Source organism: Triturus cristatus, chromosome 7 (assembly GCF_964204655.1).
Source record: "Triturus cristatus chromosome 7, aTriCri1.1, whole genome shotgun sequence".
Taxonomy (NCBI): domain Eukaryota; kingdom Metazoa; phylum Chordata; class Amphibia; order Caudata; family Salamandridae; genus Triturus; species Triturus cristatus.
The window spans coordinates 1,454,743,998-1,454,762,948 of NC_140590.1; the positions used below are offsets into that span (position 1 = coordinate 1,454,743,998).

The following is an 18,951-nucleotide window of genomic DNA, read 5'->3' on the forward strand; positions in this document are numbered from 1 at the left end:
TCGCTCTGTGGGGAAGAAAAGCACAATTTAATTAATGTCAGTGCTAGATAAATAATGCAGCAGTCTCAGGGCTGTTTTAGGAGGTGGGTGGTGTATGATCCCAGCTCTTCACCATGATACTTGCAGTAACAGACACACAATCATTGCGAGGATTATCGTTATTTATTGTATACATTATAGGAGCGCCGGAGTGGAGCTCCGTACTCATTTGAAATCGGCGCGCTAATGCCGATCTGATAGTATGGCCAATGCCGGATGTCCGCTGATGTCACACGCAGTGTGCGTCGCAGACTAGACCGCTACACCACATCTCCCCCTTCACAATCGCTCAAAATACAATAACCCCCTCAAGTTAGAACAGTCTTACTTGTTGTCCATACTGAACTCCTCGAACCTCCTTGGCAACATTACTCTTCTCCCATATTGTGTCCTCCTACTACTCTCGCCTGTGGTCGGGGTGGTGTCGACCCCGTCCAGGCAGGATGTTTCACCTTCTCCTCTGAGTCCTGCATAACTCCATTCTGTCACCTCCGGCTACTCCTGGGTGTCGGGTACCTGTCCTGTGCTTTCCTCTCTTCCTTTGCGCCCGGTTCCTGACCGGGGACTGCCTTCTTCTTCACCGGATCTCCCTCTTACTGCCCCCGAGTCCATCGTGGCACTAGCCGCCCCTGTATTGCCCAACTCCACACTGGGTTCCTTCCCATTGGCGCAAGTGCATCTCGCCATGCGGTCTTGGGACCATACCTTTCCGTCGCTGAGGAGGGCTGACCTGGAGTAAGGCTCTACCACTTGGAACGGGGACGTGAACTTGCTGTCTCCTTTCTTCCCTTGCGTGGGTAATTTGACTCTCACCCACTCACCCTTCTCGAGTGTGACGTCCTTGGTGTTGTGTCTCTTGTCATAATATTCTGTGTACACTGCCTGTGCTCTCTCCAGGTTTCTGCGTACGACCGCTGGGGACCAGTGACTTTGTACAGTGAGTCGTTTCCAAGCTACGTTATCCTTCGTGAAAGGCTCTCTCCCTCTCAGTACACGGAACGGACTGAAACCCGTGGAGGTGGGTGTTATCCGGTAGGCCCACATCAGCCGCTTTAATTCCTTTTCCCAGTTGACTCCTTGGCTGATCGCTGCCTGCACCGACCCCATTATCACCCGGTTGAATCTTTCCGCTGCTCCATTTCCCGCAGGGTGATAAATCGGAGTGTGTCGGACTGTGATGCCATTCCTGTCCATGAAGGTTTCCCACTTGGTAGATGTGAATTGTGGGCCATTGTCACTTAGGATCGCTTTGGGAATTCCTTCTCTTATGAACACGTCTGTGAGGAATTCTAGTATTGTTTCTGTCTCTGCGTTGTCATACACATGGACCTCGGGCCACTTGGAGTAACGGTCAATGACAACCGTGAGGTACTTCTGGACGCCATTAGTGTCTTGTATAGGGCCCAGGACGTCAATTGAAATCTCTTCCCACGGGTTCTCGGAACATTCATATCTCCTCAGGGGCGGACGTAACACTCTTTGGGTCTTATCCGCGTTGCTACATTGCTCGCACGCCCTCACGTGGCGTTCCACTGCGATGTCCATCCCCGGCCACCAGTAGTCTTCCTTCGCTCTCCCCTTTGTTTTCACTATCCCCAAGTGGCCTTCATGTGCGATGGAAATAATGCGTGGCCTCAGCGTGTGTGGGGGACTACTTTGCTGCCTCGTAGCAAGAACCATGGTTTGTCCCCTACCGACAATTCTTCCCGGACCTCCCAATACTGTTTCAATTCTTCCTCCAGTAGCTTCTTGTCCGGCCATCCCTTGGTTACGTATGCTTTGACAGCTCTCGTTTTCTCGTCCTTTCCGTATTCCGTCTCCCATTCCTGTCCGCTTATGGCTCTTTCATGATCTCCGGTAAACGCCACAGCATAATCCTCCCATCTACCTTTGTCCTGGGCGTCCGTGACCTCCTTGGACACTGCTCTGCTTAGGAAGTCGGCTACTTTGTTCTTGTGTCCTGGCAGGTACTCCAAGCCGTATACGTACTCTAGAAGCCTCAGCGTCATCTTGGCGATTCTTGGAGTGGCATGTTCGTGCCCGCTGGATGTGAGGACCTTCACCAGCGGTTTGTGGTCCGTGCGCAGAAGGAACCTTCCTCCCCACAGGAATTGCCGGAACCTCTCCATTGCCCACACCACTGCGAGCATTTCCTTCTCAATGATGCTGAACCTACTCTCGTTGGGAGCCAACGTTCGGGACGCAAAACTTATCGTGTTGGTTACTCCCTCGGTGGTTCTTTGTGTGAGTACTGCACCTAGTCCCCGGTCGCTGGCATCTGTGGTTAATACAGTAAGTGCCGTCGGGTCAAATCCCTGAATGGGCACGCCTCGCTGATGTGTCTCTTCATCTCTTCGAATTCCTGCTGTTGTTCTTCCATCCATCGGAACATGGCTTTGTCCTTGAGCAGCGATCTCATGTGGTGGGTCTTGGAGGCAAAGTGTGGTACAAACTTACTGTAAAATTCTGCCATGCCCAGGAACGTTCGGACATCCTCCTTGTTCGTGGGCGTGGGAGCGTCTTTAATAGCTGCTACGTTGGACGCCTTGGGTTTGATGCCCTATTGACTGATCTCGTGCCCTAAGTACGTGACATTGTTCATGCCAAACTTGCATTTGTCCCATTGGGCGGTGAGCCCGTTCTGCCTTAACACCGTTAACACTTCTTCTAACTTTCTGTTGTGATCCGCTTTGGATGTTCCCATTACCAAGATGTCGTCTTGGAAATATTGGATGCCTGCCTTCTTATGGAACAGCCGGTACATGAGCTTTTGGAAGACCACTGCCGCTGAGGCGAGTCCAAACGGCATCTGCAGGAACTTGTAGCATCCAAACGGGGTGATGAATGACGTCAGGTGGTTGCGCGACCGGTGTAGGGCAATCTGGTGGAAGGCTGACGTCAAGTCTATGGTTGAGAACCATTGTGCCCCTTGGGTCTTGGCCAACATCTCGTTGATCCTGGGAAGCGGGAAAGTGTCCACCACTATGTTCTTGTTAAGCTCCCTTAGGTCCACACACAACCTCACCTTCCCGTTGGGCTTCTACGCCACTACTAAGGGTGCCAACCACTCCGCATTGTCAATCGCTTCTATTACCCCATTGTCCTCCAGTCTCTGCAACTCTTCCTGTACGGCTGCCCTGGTTCGGAATGGGATGTTGCATGCTCTGTGGGATACTGGACGGGCCCCTTCTCTCAGGTGTATCTTATGTGTGAACTTCGCCAGGCGACCGATGGAGTCCTTGAAGACCTCCGGGAATTCTTCCTTCCACCGCTGCGCCTCCTGTTCTGGTCCTTCCTCGGTCATGAGAACTTGCGTGCGTCCTCCTGGGTTCAGTTTTATCCCTAACTCCCCCTGGTCCTTCCAACCCAGTACCGATGGTCCTTTCTCCGCCACATATAATTTTCCCTCGCACGTTCTGCCCTTGAATTCAAAGGTTAGAAGGCAATACCCTACCATGGGTATGGGTTCCCCGGTGAACGTTACTGGATGAATGTCCGTGGGTCTCAGATGATACTTTGTTCGCGTTGCGAAATCTTCCTCCCATATCTTCCTTCTTATAATCGTGTAGGGCGATCCCGAGTCTGCTACCATGGTGACTCTTACTCCTCCTATGCACATGTCGCATTTAGTTTTGTTTTTCCACTGAACACTCTAGGCCCAGTATTTGTTCTTCCACTATCAAGATCTCATCTTCCTCCTCGTGGTTCTCGTCTTCTTCCCCCTTGCATGTTTCTTGTGCTACATACTTCACTTGTTGCCTCGGGAATTTCCTACGGCACACCTTTTCGTAGTGTCCCAACAGCCCACAGTATGCGCACTTAGCTCCGAACGCCGGACAGCCCTTGTCGTTGGCGGCGTGAGTGCCACTGCCGCACCTGTAGCAGGCATTCGTGCTCCACTGCCGCTGTCCTTGGGGTCTCGTAGTTCGGGCGTTGAACCTTCTGTAGTTCCGCGTGCCTTGTTGTCCTGCCGACATTTTGCTGTCTGTGGCCTTCAGATCCTCTACCTTGCATACAGCCTGCTCTGGCTGGCGTTCCCGTTTGGCCGCTTCCGCGCACCTCCTGGTCAACTCAGCTTTCTTCACCAAGGATACGACAGTCTTCAATGGTGCGTCGCCATTCGCCCACAGCTTCTCTTGGATGGAGGTATTTACCGTGTGCATGATGATCTGGTCCCTGATCAGTTCCTCTTGTAAGGTCCCGAATTTGCATGTTAGGGCCAGTTTCTGTAGGGCCGCCACGTACTCATCGACCGTTTCCCCTTTGTTTTGTGCCCTGTGGTAGAAGTTGTACCGATCAATAGCTGTGCATATCGCTTGACGGTAGTGGGCGTCTAGGTCCTCTATTGCGTGTTGGAACACATTGTCGTCCGCCGCTTGTCTCACTTCTTTCACCAGGTCTTCATACACCCTTTGTCCCGCCGGGCCCAAATGATGGAGGAGAATCTTCTTCTTCCGGGAGCTCGAGAATTCTGTCTCGCCCTCCTCTTCTAATGCCGATAGGTAATTTAGGAAATACCTTTTCCAATCCTCCCAAGGCATCTCTGGTTCCCCGACTTTTGTTAGGAAGGGCACAGGGTTCGTCAGTGAGAACGTCTGCGAGCTCATCTTCCCACCGGCTCTGGGGCGTCGTCTACCTGTGGTGGAATTGCCTGGTGTACTGGCCGCTTGGGCGCCTCTGCTCCCAGATTCGTCGTCCTGGCTGGACTCCCCACTCCCCGTGTGGTCTGCACTGGCTTCTTCCAGCTTGTAGGGCTCCGCCCCCGTCGGGCCTTGATTTGGCGCCCTTTCTCCGATTCAGGCGGCACGGGCTTTATACATGCACCTCCTTACCAGGCTTGGAGCAGGGTGATCTGCCCGGATAATGCCTTGCTCCCTGCATCTTGCGCTCTCCGCTGCACTGCCGCGCTCCCTAGTGTGTATCCTCGAGGGCGTCCTGCCGGCTGTCTGCTCTCCACGTGGGTTCTGGATGGAGCGCAGGGCACTCCTTCACCACCTCGTCGCCATTGTAAGATCCCAGCTCTTCACCATGATACTTGCAGTAACAGACACACAAACGTTGCGAGGATTATCGTTATTTATTGTATACACTATAGGAGCGCCGGAGCGGAGCTCCATACTCGCTTGAAATCGGCACGCTAATGCCGATCCGATAGTATGGCCGCTGCCAGATGTCCGCTGACGTCACACGCAGTGTGCGTCGCAGAGTAGACCGCTACACCACAGGTGGGTCACGCGCTCGGCATGCAGATGTCTCCACCGCCGCGTCTGCGTGGCCTGCTCAGTCTTCAGTTCACAGTTAAAGTTCACCCACCTTAGGAGGGTGGGCAGGCATGGCTTTTGTTTGGGGTGTCACATGCGCATTGGGGCTCGCGCTATAAAAAGTGCGCGTGACCCCCTGATTCCAGAATGAGACCGTGATGACGAGAGGCCCTCTCTCGCAGTCGTCACCCTGCCCATAATTTAATTATTTCTAGCCTTCCACCCCCCCACCCTCCCGACCCTGCCTGTCCCAGTGTGAGTGTCCACAGTCCCTGGCTGCTGCCCACGGTTTGCCAGTGCCGCCCACCGCCAGGTGAGTCAAGTGTTGTTTTCATTTTTGCATCTGCATTTTGCAATCAGATAATCTCGTATCTGCGCACTGTGCATTATCTCAGATTAATAGTGCGCAGATACGAGATGTGATGCATGTGAGATAATATCTAGATAAGAGGAGCAACTTGCTAACCGTCTCCTCGTCCTCGAGCGCCAGCTGGAACTGCTTTTCAATGAGGTGTAGTGTCTGTTATGTAGTGGTAGGTGATCATATCGCCGTCGGTAAGGGCCTGTGCTTTTCGCAATGCTTTTATCAGTGTGTCTGTGTGAATTCCGCAGGGTGTCAGAAGGGGCCAGCGGGCATTGAGAGGTCGCCCCTGCTCTATGTGATTCGTGAAAGCCTGCCAGGAAGCTCAGGTGGTTATGGCATTTTTTCTTTTTGGTGCTAGCTGTTGTTTCGGAGATTCCAGCAATATTGAGTCAGACTTATATCATTCCTAGAACTTATAGAATATCGCTTCTTAACATGGGGTGTTTTTGCATTCTTTAGGCATCGTTCTGCGAGCCTGAAACAAGGGGGTTTTGCAGCTCATCATCTTTAGGCCTTATCTCGTTGTAGGCAAGTGGCCTTTTGTCTCGGCTGGTCATTTGTAAACCCAGGAGTTGAGAAAGGTCAATTTTCTGTGGAGATTTGTCACTTGTAGTTTAGTTTCATTTGTCATTGTAGTAGGTGAGTGCTGATGTTTTCTTTTCTCGACAAATAAGCAGTGTCAAAGTACAGAAGTTTCAGGAAAGCAGAGATAGCAAGTCTAAGATTTAGTCATAGTACAGGGCCATATTTCCCTTTGCATTGTGGGACTTGTAGTCCCGATGTCAGACTAAGATAAACGCTAATACAAGTACCAGCTGCACAGGAATGCCTTGGACCCGGAAGGACCCTCACACACCCACGCTCCTCAGTGGCCTTTGAAGAGGATTCTCATTACACATGGGTTTTTAGTAATAACATCTTTTAGGCATGTGCTTACTGGCCAGTGCCTAAATAGTTGTTTTGCACAGTTTCATAATGAAACATTTCAGTTTAGAATTGGGTGGAGTGGGTCAGCAGGAGGTGGAATTGTGCAGGGCTGGGACTGTAGGTGGTGTGTGGAATTGGTGTGGGTCAGCGGGAGGTGGTATTTTGTAGGGCTGGGACAGTAGGTGGTGTGTGGAATTGGAGTCAGTCAGCGGGAGGTGGTATTGTGTGGGGCTGGGACAGTAGGTGGTTTGTGGAATTGGAGTGGGTCAGCGGGAGGTGGTATTGTGTGGGGCTTGGACAGTCGGTGGTGTGTGGAATCGGAGTGGGTCAGCGGGAGGTGGTATTGTGTGGGGCTGGGACAGTAGGTGGTGTGTGGAATCGGAGTGGGTCAGCGGGAGGAGGTATTGTGTGGAGCTGGGTCAGTAGGTGGTGTGTGGAATTGGAGTTGGTCAGCGGGAGGTGGTATTGTCTGGGGCTGGTTCAGTAGGTGGTGTGTGGAATTGGAGTAGGTCAGTGGGAGGTTGTATTGTGCAGGGCTGGGACTGTAGGTAGTGTTGTAGAATCAAATGTTTTCTCTGCATCCCAAAAATGACTGTATTTTTCTAACCAATTGGTGGCTGCTGCTGGCTGGGGCCATTCCTTGCTTTCGAGTCCGTGAGGCCATTGCCACGCCGCTGCTTGTGGTACATCAAGGACTCGAACATTCTATTTTAGCAGACTTTTTTGCCTAAACACTTAATTGGTCTGCGAACAATGAAGGATTCACTTTACTGTAACAAAAGACCGGATTAGTGACATGTGTGTGAACATCCCCCTTACCCCACAGGAATTGTCTATGACATTCGGAAATATTCTTTTTTTATCAGCCAATAGTTCTGTATTAAAGGAATTTCAATAGATATTGGGCTGAAAAACAATTGCTCACCCTCAAAAAGTTGGCACCTGGATTTATGACAGAAAGGAAAATGATGCTGCCCCACCATAGGCTAACAAAATGACAAAAGGGGGCCCCTTGAGCAGACTCAACAGGCTCCATTTTAAAAAGCATGATACTAGCACTGGAGTGCTGAAACACATTGTGCAAACCAATATTATATGACTGGCCTCGGAGCGAGCACACATCTATTGACATTTCCTACTTAGACAATACCAGTAGGATATTAGTACTCACATCAGGCAGAGCAGCAGGAGGGAAATAAGGGATATAATACATGGGTAGACATTTTAAGTGTTGTCTCTGTGCAACTGAGAGGATTCATTGACTCTTGATATATTTTGGCCTAATAAACTGTAGACAGAGACTATATGATATAGTCTCTGTCTACATTTTATTAGGCCAAAAATATGATGAGAAGAAAAATATTTCAGCCATAATAAAAAATACTGGCCGTTTGATATTTGTGGATTTATTCTTCAAACATCTGCTACCGGGCTCATCTTGGACACCAAAACAAAATCGCCTGGCAGGTGAATTTGTTTTCAACACGTTTCTATAACATGCTGGCTCCTGTGTCATGGTTACAAGAGGAAGCAAAGGGAATGGCTGGACCTCACCAATTAAAGGTTATTCAATTTACATGGAAAATTACTCAGCACCATATATAAATATATAATTTCTAAGAATGGCACCTGTCCTTCACTTGTCATCAAAGAAAGCTAAAGAAATCAGCACTGTTCTCTGTCCGTTGCTGTAGCGCTGCAGGTAGCTCGAGGCAAAGTTGGAACTGTCGCGTGCTTTCTGATTCAGGACGCCGATGAGAAATCATTTTCTAACCAGGCTGTTTATGCAGTTCAGAAGGAACATATCAGCAAGATTCATTGGAACTTAAATGCGTTTCATATGGTGAAGGCTGGAGATGTTGAATTTGATTTTCTGGATGTTCCCCTGGTGAAAAGTTTAACGATTCTAAGACACAACGTTATTTGGACTACTTTTCCAGCCACCCTTATGTCTATCGGGCCCTTATGCTTTCCCAGGCAAGATAGATTATACATTCAGCATCAAGCATTATCTACGTCATAGACTTTCAAAGGATGTTTAGAGCTTCCTTCCTTCACAAAAACAATAAGTGACAACGTTTACGTTTGCTCTTTCCTTTTCATAATTGTCACACAGGAAGTTTATTCGCTCAAAGTCTTAGGTTCGCCGTTTGCCCCATGTACCTGTTTCCATAATGCGTGCGTGTCCACCTGTGAGTGTGGGACACGCTGGGGAATGCTGGGGACAGGAGTTCGGTGAGTGGAGCAGAGTGGTGCTCCAGATGTGTTTGTTGTCTCTGGTCGTTTCACTGGTTGAGAGACCTAGGGCCGAGCTGGCACCCGGATCTCTCACAATCTCGTTGGGCCTCTATGCCCCATTATTGGGTGTGCTGCGTGCAGGTGCATGTCAGGTCAAGCTGCTCTGGGGAATATGAGACGTTATTTCGCATGTCATTACTTCGCATGCTATTACTACGTGGTTATTACCACCGCTCTGGGCTGCCCTCTAGTCTTTCATGCCAGTTGGAGCTTTGCCTCGCATACCGCAACTGCCCCCGGTTCAGACTCAGAGCCCAGACGTGTGGATATCCCTGCACCTCACACGCACTACTTTGTATGGGCCTGGGCCCGAACTGACCCCTGTGGCCCGGTCTCGTGCCTCTGCAGCAAATCTTGGGCCTCATCTAGTCCCGGCATCCCATTCTGGCACCAACAATTGCCTTCAAAATCCTGGCACCCTCTCCATCTAGACACGCTATGATTAACTTGAGACCTCACCAGAGACTACTGCCCGGCCCTGCACGCAAGCAGATTCACTCTGTTTATTGCACGGTATGACTTAATCCTCCCAGCGCCTCACATGTGCTCCACAGACTGTGGTACCAGCAATTAACAAGGGACGCCAGATGCTTGACTTCAACTGCTAAATCATTACAGCAGCCATTTAGCACCGTTGTGTAACGTTCTACCTGTCTGTTCCTCTTCAGAAGCCTGTAGGGTCATTTTTACACCTATAGGTAAGATTCTAACATTGGCAAATGTATTTTGTACCACCGGGTGCCACTACTTGTGATTCTTTTGCACATCATCATAGCCTTCCAACTGAACGATGTTTCCTTCAAGTTTGTAAATCCTTAGCTCCTCGCCGATCTTCACAGGCAGCCCTCTGCTTTTAGTCTGCGGTGCCATATTGACTGTTTGTATACCACCCCACTATTTAGGACCTCCCTCGTTTTCAAGGAGATCCATGAAAGTTGTTCCCGCGGGTTGAAATGCATAAATAAATGCAATCCACTGACTTCCACTGCCCCACACCGAGGAAGATCCTTACAGACAGTCACAAGGAAACACTGGGAACAGAAAATGGATACTGGACAATACATTATCCAACTTTGAACCTACACCTGTCTCCTAGGGATCGACTGACAAGACTTACTATGTCATACACCAAGTACTCAAAGGACCACGGCGCAATCTGGAAGTCTGAGCTTGTGAATGGCCATTACGAGCCCATGGTTCTAGCGTCTGTATCCGGTGTCCCTCTGCTCTTTCAACAATCTCAGTCTAAAGGGGGTAGTGGCCTTATAGTCCAGGTTTTGTCACTGATGTCGATATAGTCAATCTTACAGAAGTAATGAGAAGAGTTGTTGGCGCGTGTATGCCACGCCTGGACCTAAAGCAAATGTGCGTTCTGTCGGCGGATGGTCTCCTGTCTCCTAGGGATCAACTGACCAGACTTACTATGTCATACACCAAGTACTCAAAGGACCACGGCGCAGTCTGGAAGTCTGAGCTTGTGAATGGCCATTACGAGCCCATGGTTCTAGCGTCTGTATCCCGCGTCCCTCTGCTCTTTCAACAATCTCAGTCTAAAGGGGGTAGTGGCCTTCTAGTCCAGGTTTTGTGTCACTGATGTTGATATGGTCAATCTTACAGAAGTAATGAGAAGAGTCGTTGGCGCGTGTATGCCACGCCTGGACCTAAAGCAAATGTGCGTTCTGTTGGCGGATGGCATGGTGGTTGAAAGTCACGAACCTCGGCTGATGGTGCACTTTTGCCCTACAGTTAGCCCAGTCCAAGCTTTGCTCTGCTGTTGTGTGCGGGTCCTCCGTTGCAGAGACACCATGAGCAAGCTCCCCACCATCAGACTGCTGACTTCAACCCCCACAGGACCAATGAGTTGCTGCTGCTAAGGGGAACAACCCCACACCATGTGGCTTCCCTGTGAATGTGCTAGTAAGTTTGCGTAACATGACGTAGGTAACGCTATACTTGCTGGTTTGAAGAGGAACGTAGATCTGCAGAGGGCAGCTGTTAGATATCGTGGATAAGAAATGAGGAAGGATCATTGGGTAAGGAGTGTCCTAAACTGCACAGAGACAAGGAGTGATGCGCTGTTGCAAGTGAGTGGTTATCGCCCGTCTATAGTAACCGAGGTCCCTTCCATGCATCATGTGATGAGAAGTTTCTCCAGTGAATCAGTGTACAAGCAAACCCACACCCTTAGTGTGATGAGGTGAGGTTGGTTGAAGGGAAGACCTTAAAATATTGCAACAGCCAAAGTAGCTTGCACCCAAGGGAGAGTTTTTACTAGTGCTCAAAAAGGAAATATAGAATCGTAGGTACTCCTCGTCTCAGACTGCCTGTTTGCTGCTAAGATGTGCTGGTACTCTCCCATTGAAAGAATTGAGGGCAGTGCTGAGAAGTGCCCGTACTATTCCTTCATAATTAAAGTGAAGGTAGCGAGTACCTGATAGTCCCTGCACAATTAAAGCACTCTTGTTTAGGTCTAGCTACAGATAAAGTCCCAGCGCCCTTAGCACATGTAAAATGTTTTTTAGGTACATATTGTTCATACTGACTGCTGAGACATGGTTAGATAAATCCCTGTTGGCCTCAGATTCCTCCAAATTATAATCTGATTTCATCTGCTTTATTACATCAAAAAAAGGCCATTTTTGTTGGCTCTTAGGGCTCAGTGCACTTTACCACCACTAACCAGTGCTAAAGTGCTTGCGCTCTTTCCTTTCAAACATGGTAAAATTGGCTTACACCGAATTGGCAATTTTAATTTACTTGCAAGTCCCTAGAAATGTGGTTCTACATGTACCCACGGACTGTACATTAAATGCTGCTAGTTAGCCTGCAACACTTATTGTGCCACCCACTTAAGTAGGCTATTTAAAGATGTGTCATGTCAAGGCCAGGGCCTTTGTGTTAATTTTTCATGCTTTCTGGCCAGGGTGCCATTTGAGACATTTCCATGCCTTCTGTCAGCCTGGGTGCTTATGTGTGACGCTTCCATGCTTTCTACCCTGGGTGCTTAATTATGTGTGGTATTTCCATAGTTTCTGGCCTCAGTGACCTGGAACTGGAGGCTCATGTGTGACATTTCCATGCTTACTAGCCTGGGTGCTTATGTGTGATGTTTGCATGCTTACTGGCCTGGTGGTGTGACCAAACCTGGGTCAGTGCCTAGGGGCTTATGTGTGACATTTCCATAGTTTCTGGCCTCAGTCAATGGCCCGTGTGCTCATGTGTGACATCACATGTCAGTGCTTAATGTGTGACTACATGAGTGACAATCTACTATGCTTTAAAAGTTAATACAATCTAATATGTAATGAAAAATGAGTTGAAAAATGCTTTGTTTTGGCCTTTCTGTCTCACATTTTCTTGGGGGGGGGGCAAGTTCAACCCCCCAAAACTCCTCCTAGTAGTGGTTGCTCACTGCGCTTGCTCGCTACACACCATGTCGGGAGCTGGTCTCACTTTTAATTTGTTCTCTCTGATTCACTACTTGTGTCTATTTTTGGTGCTCTCTGAAAGAATGTATATGGGTACATATGACTGGGTGGGTAAGCTGGTGATCTTTAAGGTCATGATCTACTATTTACTGTGCTTTGAAAGTTGATACAATTGAATATGTAATGAAAAATGTGCTGTAAAATTCACCATTTTGGTCTGTCGTGTTCCAAAATATTCTTGGGGGGAGAACTCCCCAAACACCCCCCCCCCCTATTAGCGGTCGGACTCGCTCGCTGAAACCGCTCGCTACGCGCCGGACGAGGGCTGGTCTGCCAATTTGCCAGGGCTGCTTTCAGTTCCCAGTCCGGCCCTGTCCCCTCCCCAGCCCCCGAGGCTTGTTTCCTGCACATTATTGTGTTGCCGTCCAGCTAAATTTGTGCTACACAACACACACATACAGACATGGTCTGCATAGAGATATTTTTTTAATCAAATTGAAATGCAAAATGTGCTCGCTGCATTTTTGTTCTCGCCCCATTTGTTGAATGGCGAACCTTTAGGTCCAACAGCATGCTCTCAGTGTTTAGTATGTAAACATACATTTATCATAACTAATTATGAGAAACGACTGAACTTAGTTCTTTGGATAAGCTCCCAGCATGAACTTTCCCAGCATTCAGCCATGAAGAAACATCTGCAGTGTGTAACCTACTCGTCATCAGGTATTAACCTAATATAAAAATAACACACAGTTGCAGACATTCGGTTACCAAGGAGTCTCTGAAACAAAAACGGAGGGTTGAGTCTGGCACGCTTTAGCTTCGAGAAATAGCTGATTTAGTTTAATTCTTTGCAATGTGGAGTTTCTCCCTTGAAACAATATTTCCTCTAAATACACCAATTTCCGTTTATATTTATGTTGGTTGAAAGGAGTGAATGAGTGCAGTGAGGGGGTTTGTGGGGCTGGACATAGTGCTAGAAAGAAATTATACATGTGAGTCAGGCTAAATTAATCACCCAGGTGTACGGGTTTAGGCGACTGCTACCTGCGTGTGTAGGGTTTGGCCCCATTGTCAAACACCAAGTAAATCTATTGGATATGGTTTGCCAAATAGTTACATTACCCTCTAGTACGTCTTCCTCACCCTATTACTTACTCATTGATTTATCTATCTTGACCTAGGGAAACAGATTTTTTTTTTAAATATATCCCTGCTTGCCTTCCAACCCTCACCTGGGTCACACCCCTTAATTGAGGTAAAATGGTTGGTTGAGGAAGAAGAACTTTAAGAGTAATGGAAATGTTTGTAGTGCCTCGGAGGGGATCAAATGTAGGAAACCGATTTACCTCAGATTTCTTCACCTTCCAAACAATTGACAGCTAGTTACCATCTGCTCCTGGTGTGATCTGTCTGTTTATGCTTGTACCTCTACTTGCCTCCTGAGAAAAAACTCCCAACAACTTTTTAGGTGTCAGCTTAAAGTCTTGTGCCGCAAATGCCCCTTCTTCAGTTACTAACGGAGCTTTAATTTTTAATTCAGTGCAAATATATTTAATTACTGAGGGAAACAGCAAAAACACAATGAAAAGTCAATGCAAGTGACATAGAAAAGATGGCAAAAGAGAGTGGAAAATTGGACAGCCAATGACGTCAGCTTCCAGAGGCCTGAAAAAGTGACATCATACATTCTGCCTGAAAAGAACATACTTCAAACCTTAACTAATAGGGATGTTTCCAATTAGGGGTGATGGCCATGGGATTTGACTTTTCAACCTGCTCTCTGATTGATGTTGATGGCACAGACCGTTACTGTCATGGACCATTAGACTTGGCTGCCGGTTAGTTATAGCATTACGAGGAGTCTTCCACTATAGGCCATCTATATTAACTAGGTTCTAAAAAAAATTGTCAATTCCTTCCTGTGAAAACCTATTCGGAAATTGTATTAGTTACAACCTCATCAAGATCCAAAATGCACAATCAGGCAATTTTGTTGAGATAAACCAAGTGGGTTAAACTTCAGACTTGGGAGCTAAAGTAAACTTCACAGATTCTCACCTTGTGCAATAATGTGATAAAAAATAAATATTTATTTGAAACCAGGCTCCCAAAGACAAGGTTTAAGGGCTTGCTTTTTCATAATGTCTGTTAGAGAAAGATCCCAAAACGTGAGTCCTTTTAGTAGGTCTGTGCGAAATTTGCACAATTTGCTTTTGTGTTATTAAGTGGAATTTTAGAAATAATTACTCAAAATGGTGTGTAATTACCCAAAATGCAAATTTACATTAGGTGCTGTGTTTTAACATTAAGGGGCCGATTCCGATCCGTAGTCGGAAAAACTACGAGCCGTACGCGTGTTTTCCACCCGACTCGTACAGCTGTACGAGCGAGCAAGTACGATGCGAGCTATGTGAAATTCACCGACCGAGTCGTTTCCGGGTCCAAACCGCTCCGTATGTCTCGGTCGTAAGCTAACCGTGGTGTGCAATGGATGCGATTGACGACCGAGCCAATACGATGCACGCGTCGGACAGCCTGTGTGAGCCGGAGTGTCCGGCTCGCAAAACGTCCGGGTGGTTGCCTTTGGGGGTCCGCGTCAGACCCCCTGACACCCGCAGCCCTACGTCTCGGACACAGGGGGAGACCCAAGGGTCCCCCCAACACAGGCATGTACTATGCGGATGGCACTGACGCATACCCACTGTAGGGGGCGCCCTTGCGCAAGACGTACCCATTCAGTCAATGGGAGCCCATGTACGCGTCATACGACCGGCTCCCATTGACGTCAATGAGAGTCCAACCGAGCCGAGTCCGGCAACATACGGCTGCTTCGTACTCGCTCGGTCGGACTGCAGGACTCCGGCTCGGTCGGAAAACACTCCGGATCCGGCTCGGTCGGAGTGCTTTCCGACCCGGATCAGAATCGGCACCTAAATGTATCCTTGCATCCACTTTGTACACAAGGAAAAAATCAAAAGCAACACAAATAGCAGGCACTCACTTTCTGTAGTCTGCGTGGTTCCTGAGTTTTCAAACTGCACATTTGGGTTAATTCATAACACAAACAGCAAACATTTATATGATGTGGCATACTAGCATCATTTCAGGAATTTTGTATAACAAGACTAATGCAAAATTCCAGAAATTACACTAACTATGCAAGTGTAACACACATTTCGCCCTCACCTACTATTTTGGTCATTAGAAGAGAGTCCATAAGAGACTGGCTGAGTGACATTTACAGCTTTCCCCAAGTTCTAAAGTAGAATGATGTTGGATGCCAACATTGTGAAACCCTTTAGTGATCTTTGAGTAAGCTATATTTTTCATTACAAAACTTTAAAGATCTTGTGCTACCATAAATCATAACCATAAATAGATTATCTATTACTGTCCGCTTAGGTTTATGCTAGTAGTAGTATTTTAAGATAATCTTGCAGTTGCATAAGTAGATTGTATTTGATGGTGTTCAACAAGTGTTGATCATAATCATACGTGTTTATCTTGTTTGTCCCAATGCAGATTCCAAAGGATTTCAACATCCGATTGAACACTTCATCAATTGGAACGCTGATCCCTCAGGAAAGTGGTGGTATGGATGGGGGGAGGGGACAGACAATTTGGCAGCAATGTACAAGGACAGTAAGAAGTAAATTAATTACTGCAGTGTCTATAATAAATGATCATCACATTCCAGTCTTGTGGGATCCGTTTCTACGTTGATCTGGTTGATTACTTATTGTTATGGGTCAGATCCATACAGCTTTTATGGGTTTTTGTATATCTTACTTTCAACCTACATATGACTTTCTTCAGAAATTTGCAGGTGTAAGACACTCTTATTCGCGGAAGAGAATGTTTGATTCTGACTCTGTGTTCCTCACAGAGATACTTTAGGTTGATTCTGTGTACTATGAAAAGTTTGTACACCGTCAAGAATTTTCCAGAGGGTTCTGTGTCACTCCATGATAAATATTTAGCAAATTGCTACATATATCAGAACCCTCTGTGATATCTTGACACTGGGCTAGGTAGCCATAAGGTATGGAACTCAGAAATCTATTATGACCTTCAATACAAATGGCCTTTTCAAATCCCTGTTGTCTCCCCAGCCTGGAATTACCATTAACAGAGACCTTGTAATTTTGGGTGCCACCCAGGAATATATGTTTCTGCATGCTTGTTCCCTGTTGTTTCACATACGGCTTTTGCCTGCTTCCAGAAGCAGGAATATCCATGTGAAAAACCCAGACATATTATTCCGTCACACCCTGTAAGTCCCTGAATTTACGGGCGACTCATAATGAGGACCCTTGTTTTCGGTCTGCATTCCAAGCCATCCTGATTGCATTGAAAGGACGGTGTAGAAGTAGCCTAGAAACAGGGGAAATGGCTATGTGTTTCTTCATTTGTGGATAGTGAAGTTCAAGGTATAGGTGCTTATGCAATAGGGCATTAAAAGTTCTTAATTGCTCTCCCCCCTTTTTATGCACCTTAAATTCTGATCTAGATCATAATCATGGGAAGTGCTTATAACAGCCATCAACACATTTAGTAAGACAAAAAAAACTAATTGGATCATAGTAATTATATTGGCAGACCTGACCAACGTTGAGTAGCCGAATACTTCCAAAGTAATCCCGGCCACCTGATAAACCTCTGTAAAAAATAGTTTCCCAAGATTTTCATTTTTGATTTGTATTTTTGGATCATTAGAGAAGTAATTTAGCTTGGGTAGACATTGCTGATCTGGGCCGAATTATTTCTGGATGGCATTTTTAAAACTGGCAGATGTGTTGCAGTGATTATGTATATTTCAAACCATGAGACATATATAACTATATAGACATATATATCATTTTGGTGTGAAAACATAGGTTTTGGTGATCAAGTAGTCTTATAAAGACAGAAAATATTTAACTCCTCAGAGCAACCCTTCCTCCATATTCCAAAATGGCAGCTATAATAGAGGAAGAAAAGACATATATACAAATTAAACAAATAATAATGGTTTTTAATCCTTTTATGTATACACCAAACAATGTTTATGATCTGAATATGAAAAAATAATAATGTTTATCACTCCTTGTTAGATTTGGGGGTCTCTATTTGGCACAGGTATGCACTTGTTATAAATAGGGACCCTTGCCTTTAGTCAGGGTAAGGGGGTACACTCCTAAAATAACCCCTGCTCACCCCCTTGGTAGCTTGGCACGAGCGGACAGGCTTATCTCAGAGGCAGTGTGTAAAGCATTTATGAACACATACAGTAATCAAGTGACAACACTACAGATGGACACCACACAGGTTTTATATAAAAAATAAGTATTATTTATATAGATTTAATACAAGACCATAAAAGACAAACATCCACAATACTGTTACTTAAAAATGGTAGTTTTAGCTTAGTTCTCTTTTAGATCTTAAATGCGACACTTTTAGTTCAATGTAGCTTTAGATGCGACACGCAGGGCAACGAAAGTGTTGCAGCGATGGTAATGCGATGAAAGTTTGGTGCAAAGAAATAAAGACGTGAAGATCTTCCTGATGCGGCACGCTTCTCCGATGTTGCGAGAAGACTCGACTCGATGTGTCAGCTGCAGCGGCGGCACCCTTGTCCAGTGATGCGACAACAGCGGCTTTGGCGGCGACACTCTTCTCCGACGATGCGAGACGCTTCTGCTCGATGCGACAGCTGCAGCGGCGACACCCTTGTTCAGACATGCAGCGGCTGCGACGGCGACACGCTTCTTCTTCATTGCGAGACTCTTCTCGTGATGCGGTGCAATGCAACAGCTCCAGCGGCGACACCCTTGTTCAGAGATGCAACAGCAGCGGCTGCGACGGTGACACGCTTCTTCGGTGTTGCAGGATGCTTCTCGTGATGCGGTGCAATGCGACAGCTACAGCGGCGACACCCTTTTTCAGTGATGCGACGGCAGCGGCTGCGACGGCGACACGCTTCTTCTCCGTGAGTCGTGCTTCCAGCTCCTTGCGACACGCAGTCCCTCAGAAGGCCCAAAACAGCAGCAGGCACTTCCAAAGAACTCTGGGGAGCTGGGGGTTGAAGTCTGTTGTCCCTGAGACTTCAGCAGGAGGCAAGCTCTTTTCCAAGCCCTTGGAGATCCTTACACAAGTTGAATGAAAATGCACACAAAGTCCTTTCTCCTTTCTCAGGCAACCACTGCAGGCCAATCCCCCAAGCAGCACTTCAGCTTAAGGATAGTCTCTCCTCAGTTTCTTCTGGTTCCACTCCTCAGCAAAGGTTTCTTCTTGTTTCCCAAAATGATCTAAAGTTCTTGGGTTGGGGTCCCAATATTTATACTAAGTTTTCCTTTGTCCACTGAAAGCAGAGAGGCCTTTGCCTAGTCCAGTCCAGTTCTGGTCAGTCCTGGAGCACTTTGTTTACATGACTCCTTCTTTCCTTTCAGAGTGCAGGGCAGAGACATCAGACACACCACAGGAGGTGGAGCCATTATTGTGGAGGGAAGGCACAGCCCTAATAAGGTCCCAGGTGCAACTCCTCCCTCCCATCTAGATGCAGATCTATCTATTCACCACTGGGCTGCCTCACCCTGTCTCCTGGAATTTGCCAGCTCTGTCACTCAAATTCCAGACAAGGAATACACAG

General features: G+C 47.2%; 1 protein-coding gene across 1 annotated transcript in view; it reads left to right on the top strand.

Annotated features, from left to right (window-relative positions):
• LOC146812188 (bactericidal permeability-increasing protein-like) overlaps positions 1-18,951 on the top strand; it is a 445,329-nt gene that overhangs the window by 240,527 nt on the left and 185,851 nt on the right. The window contains exon 9 of the mRNA XM_085619207.1: positions 15,843-15,899. Coding sequence (XP_085475333.1) covers positions 15,843-15,899 — 57 coding nt within the window. The remainder of the gene's footprint in view (positions 1-15,842; positions 15,900-18,951) is intronic.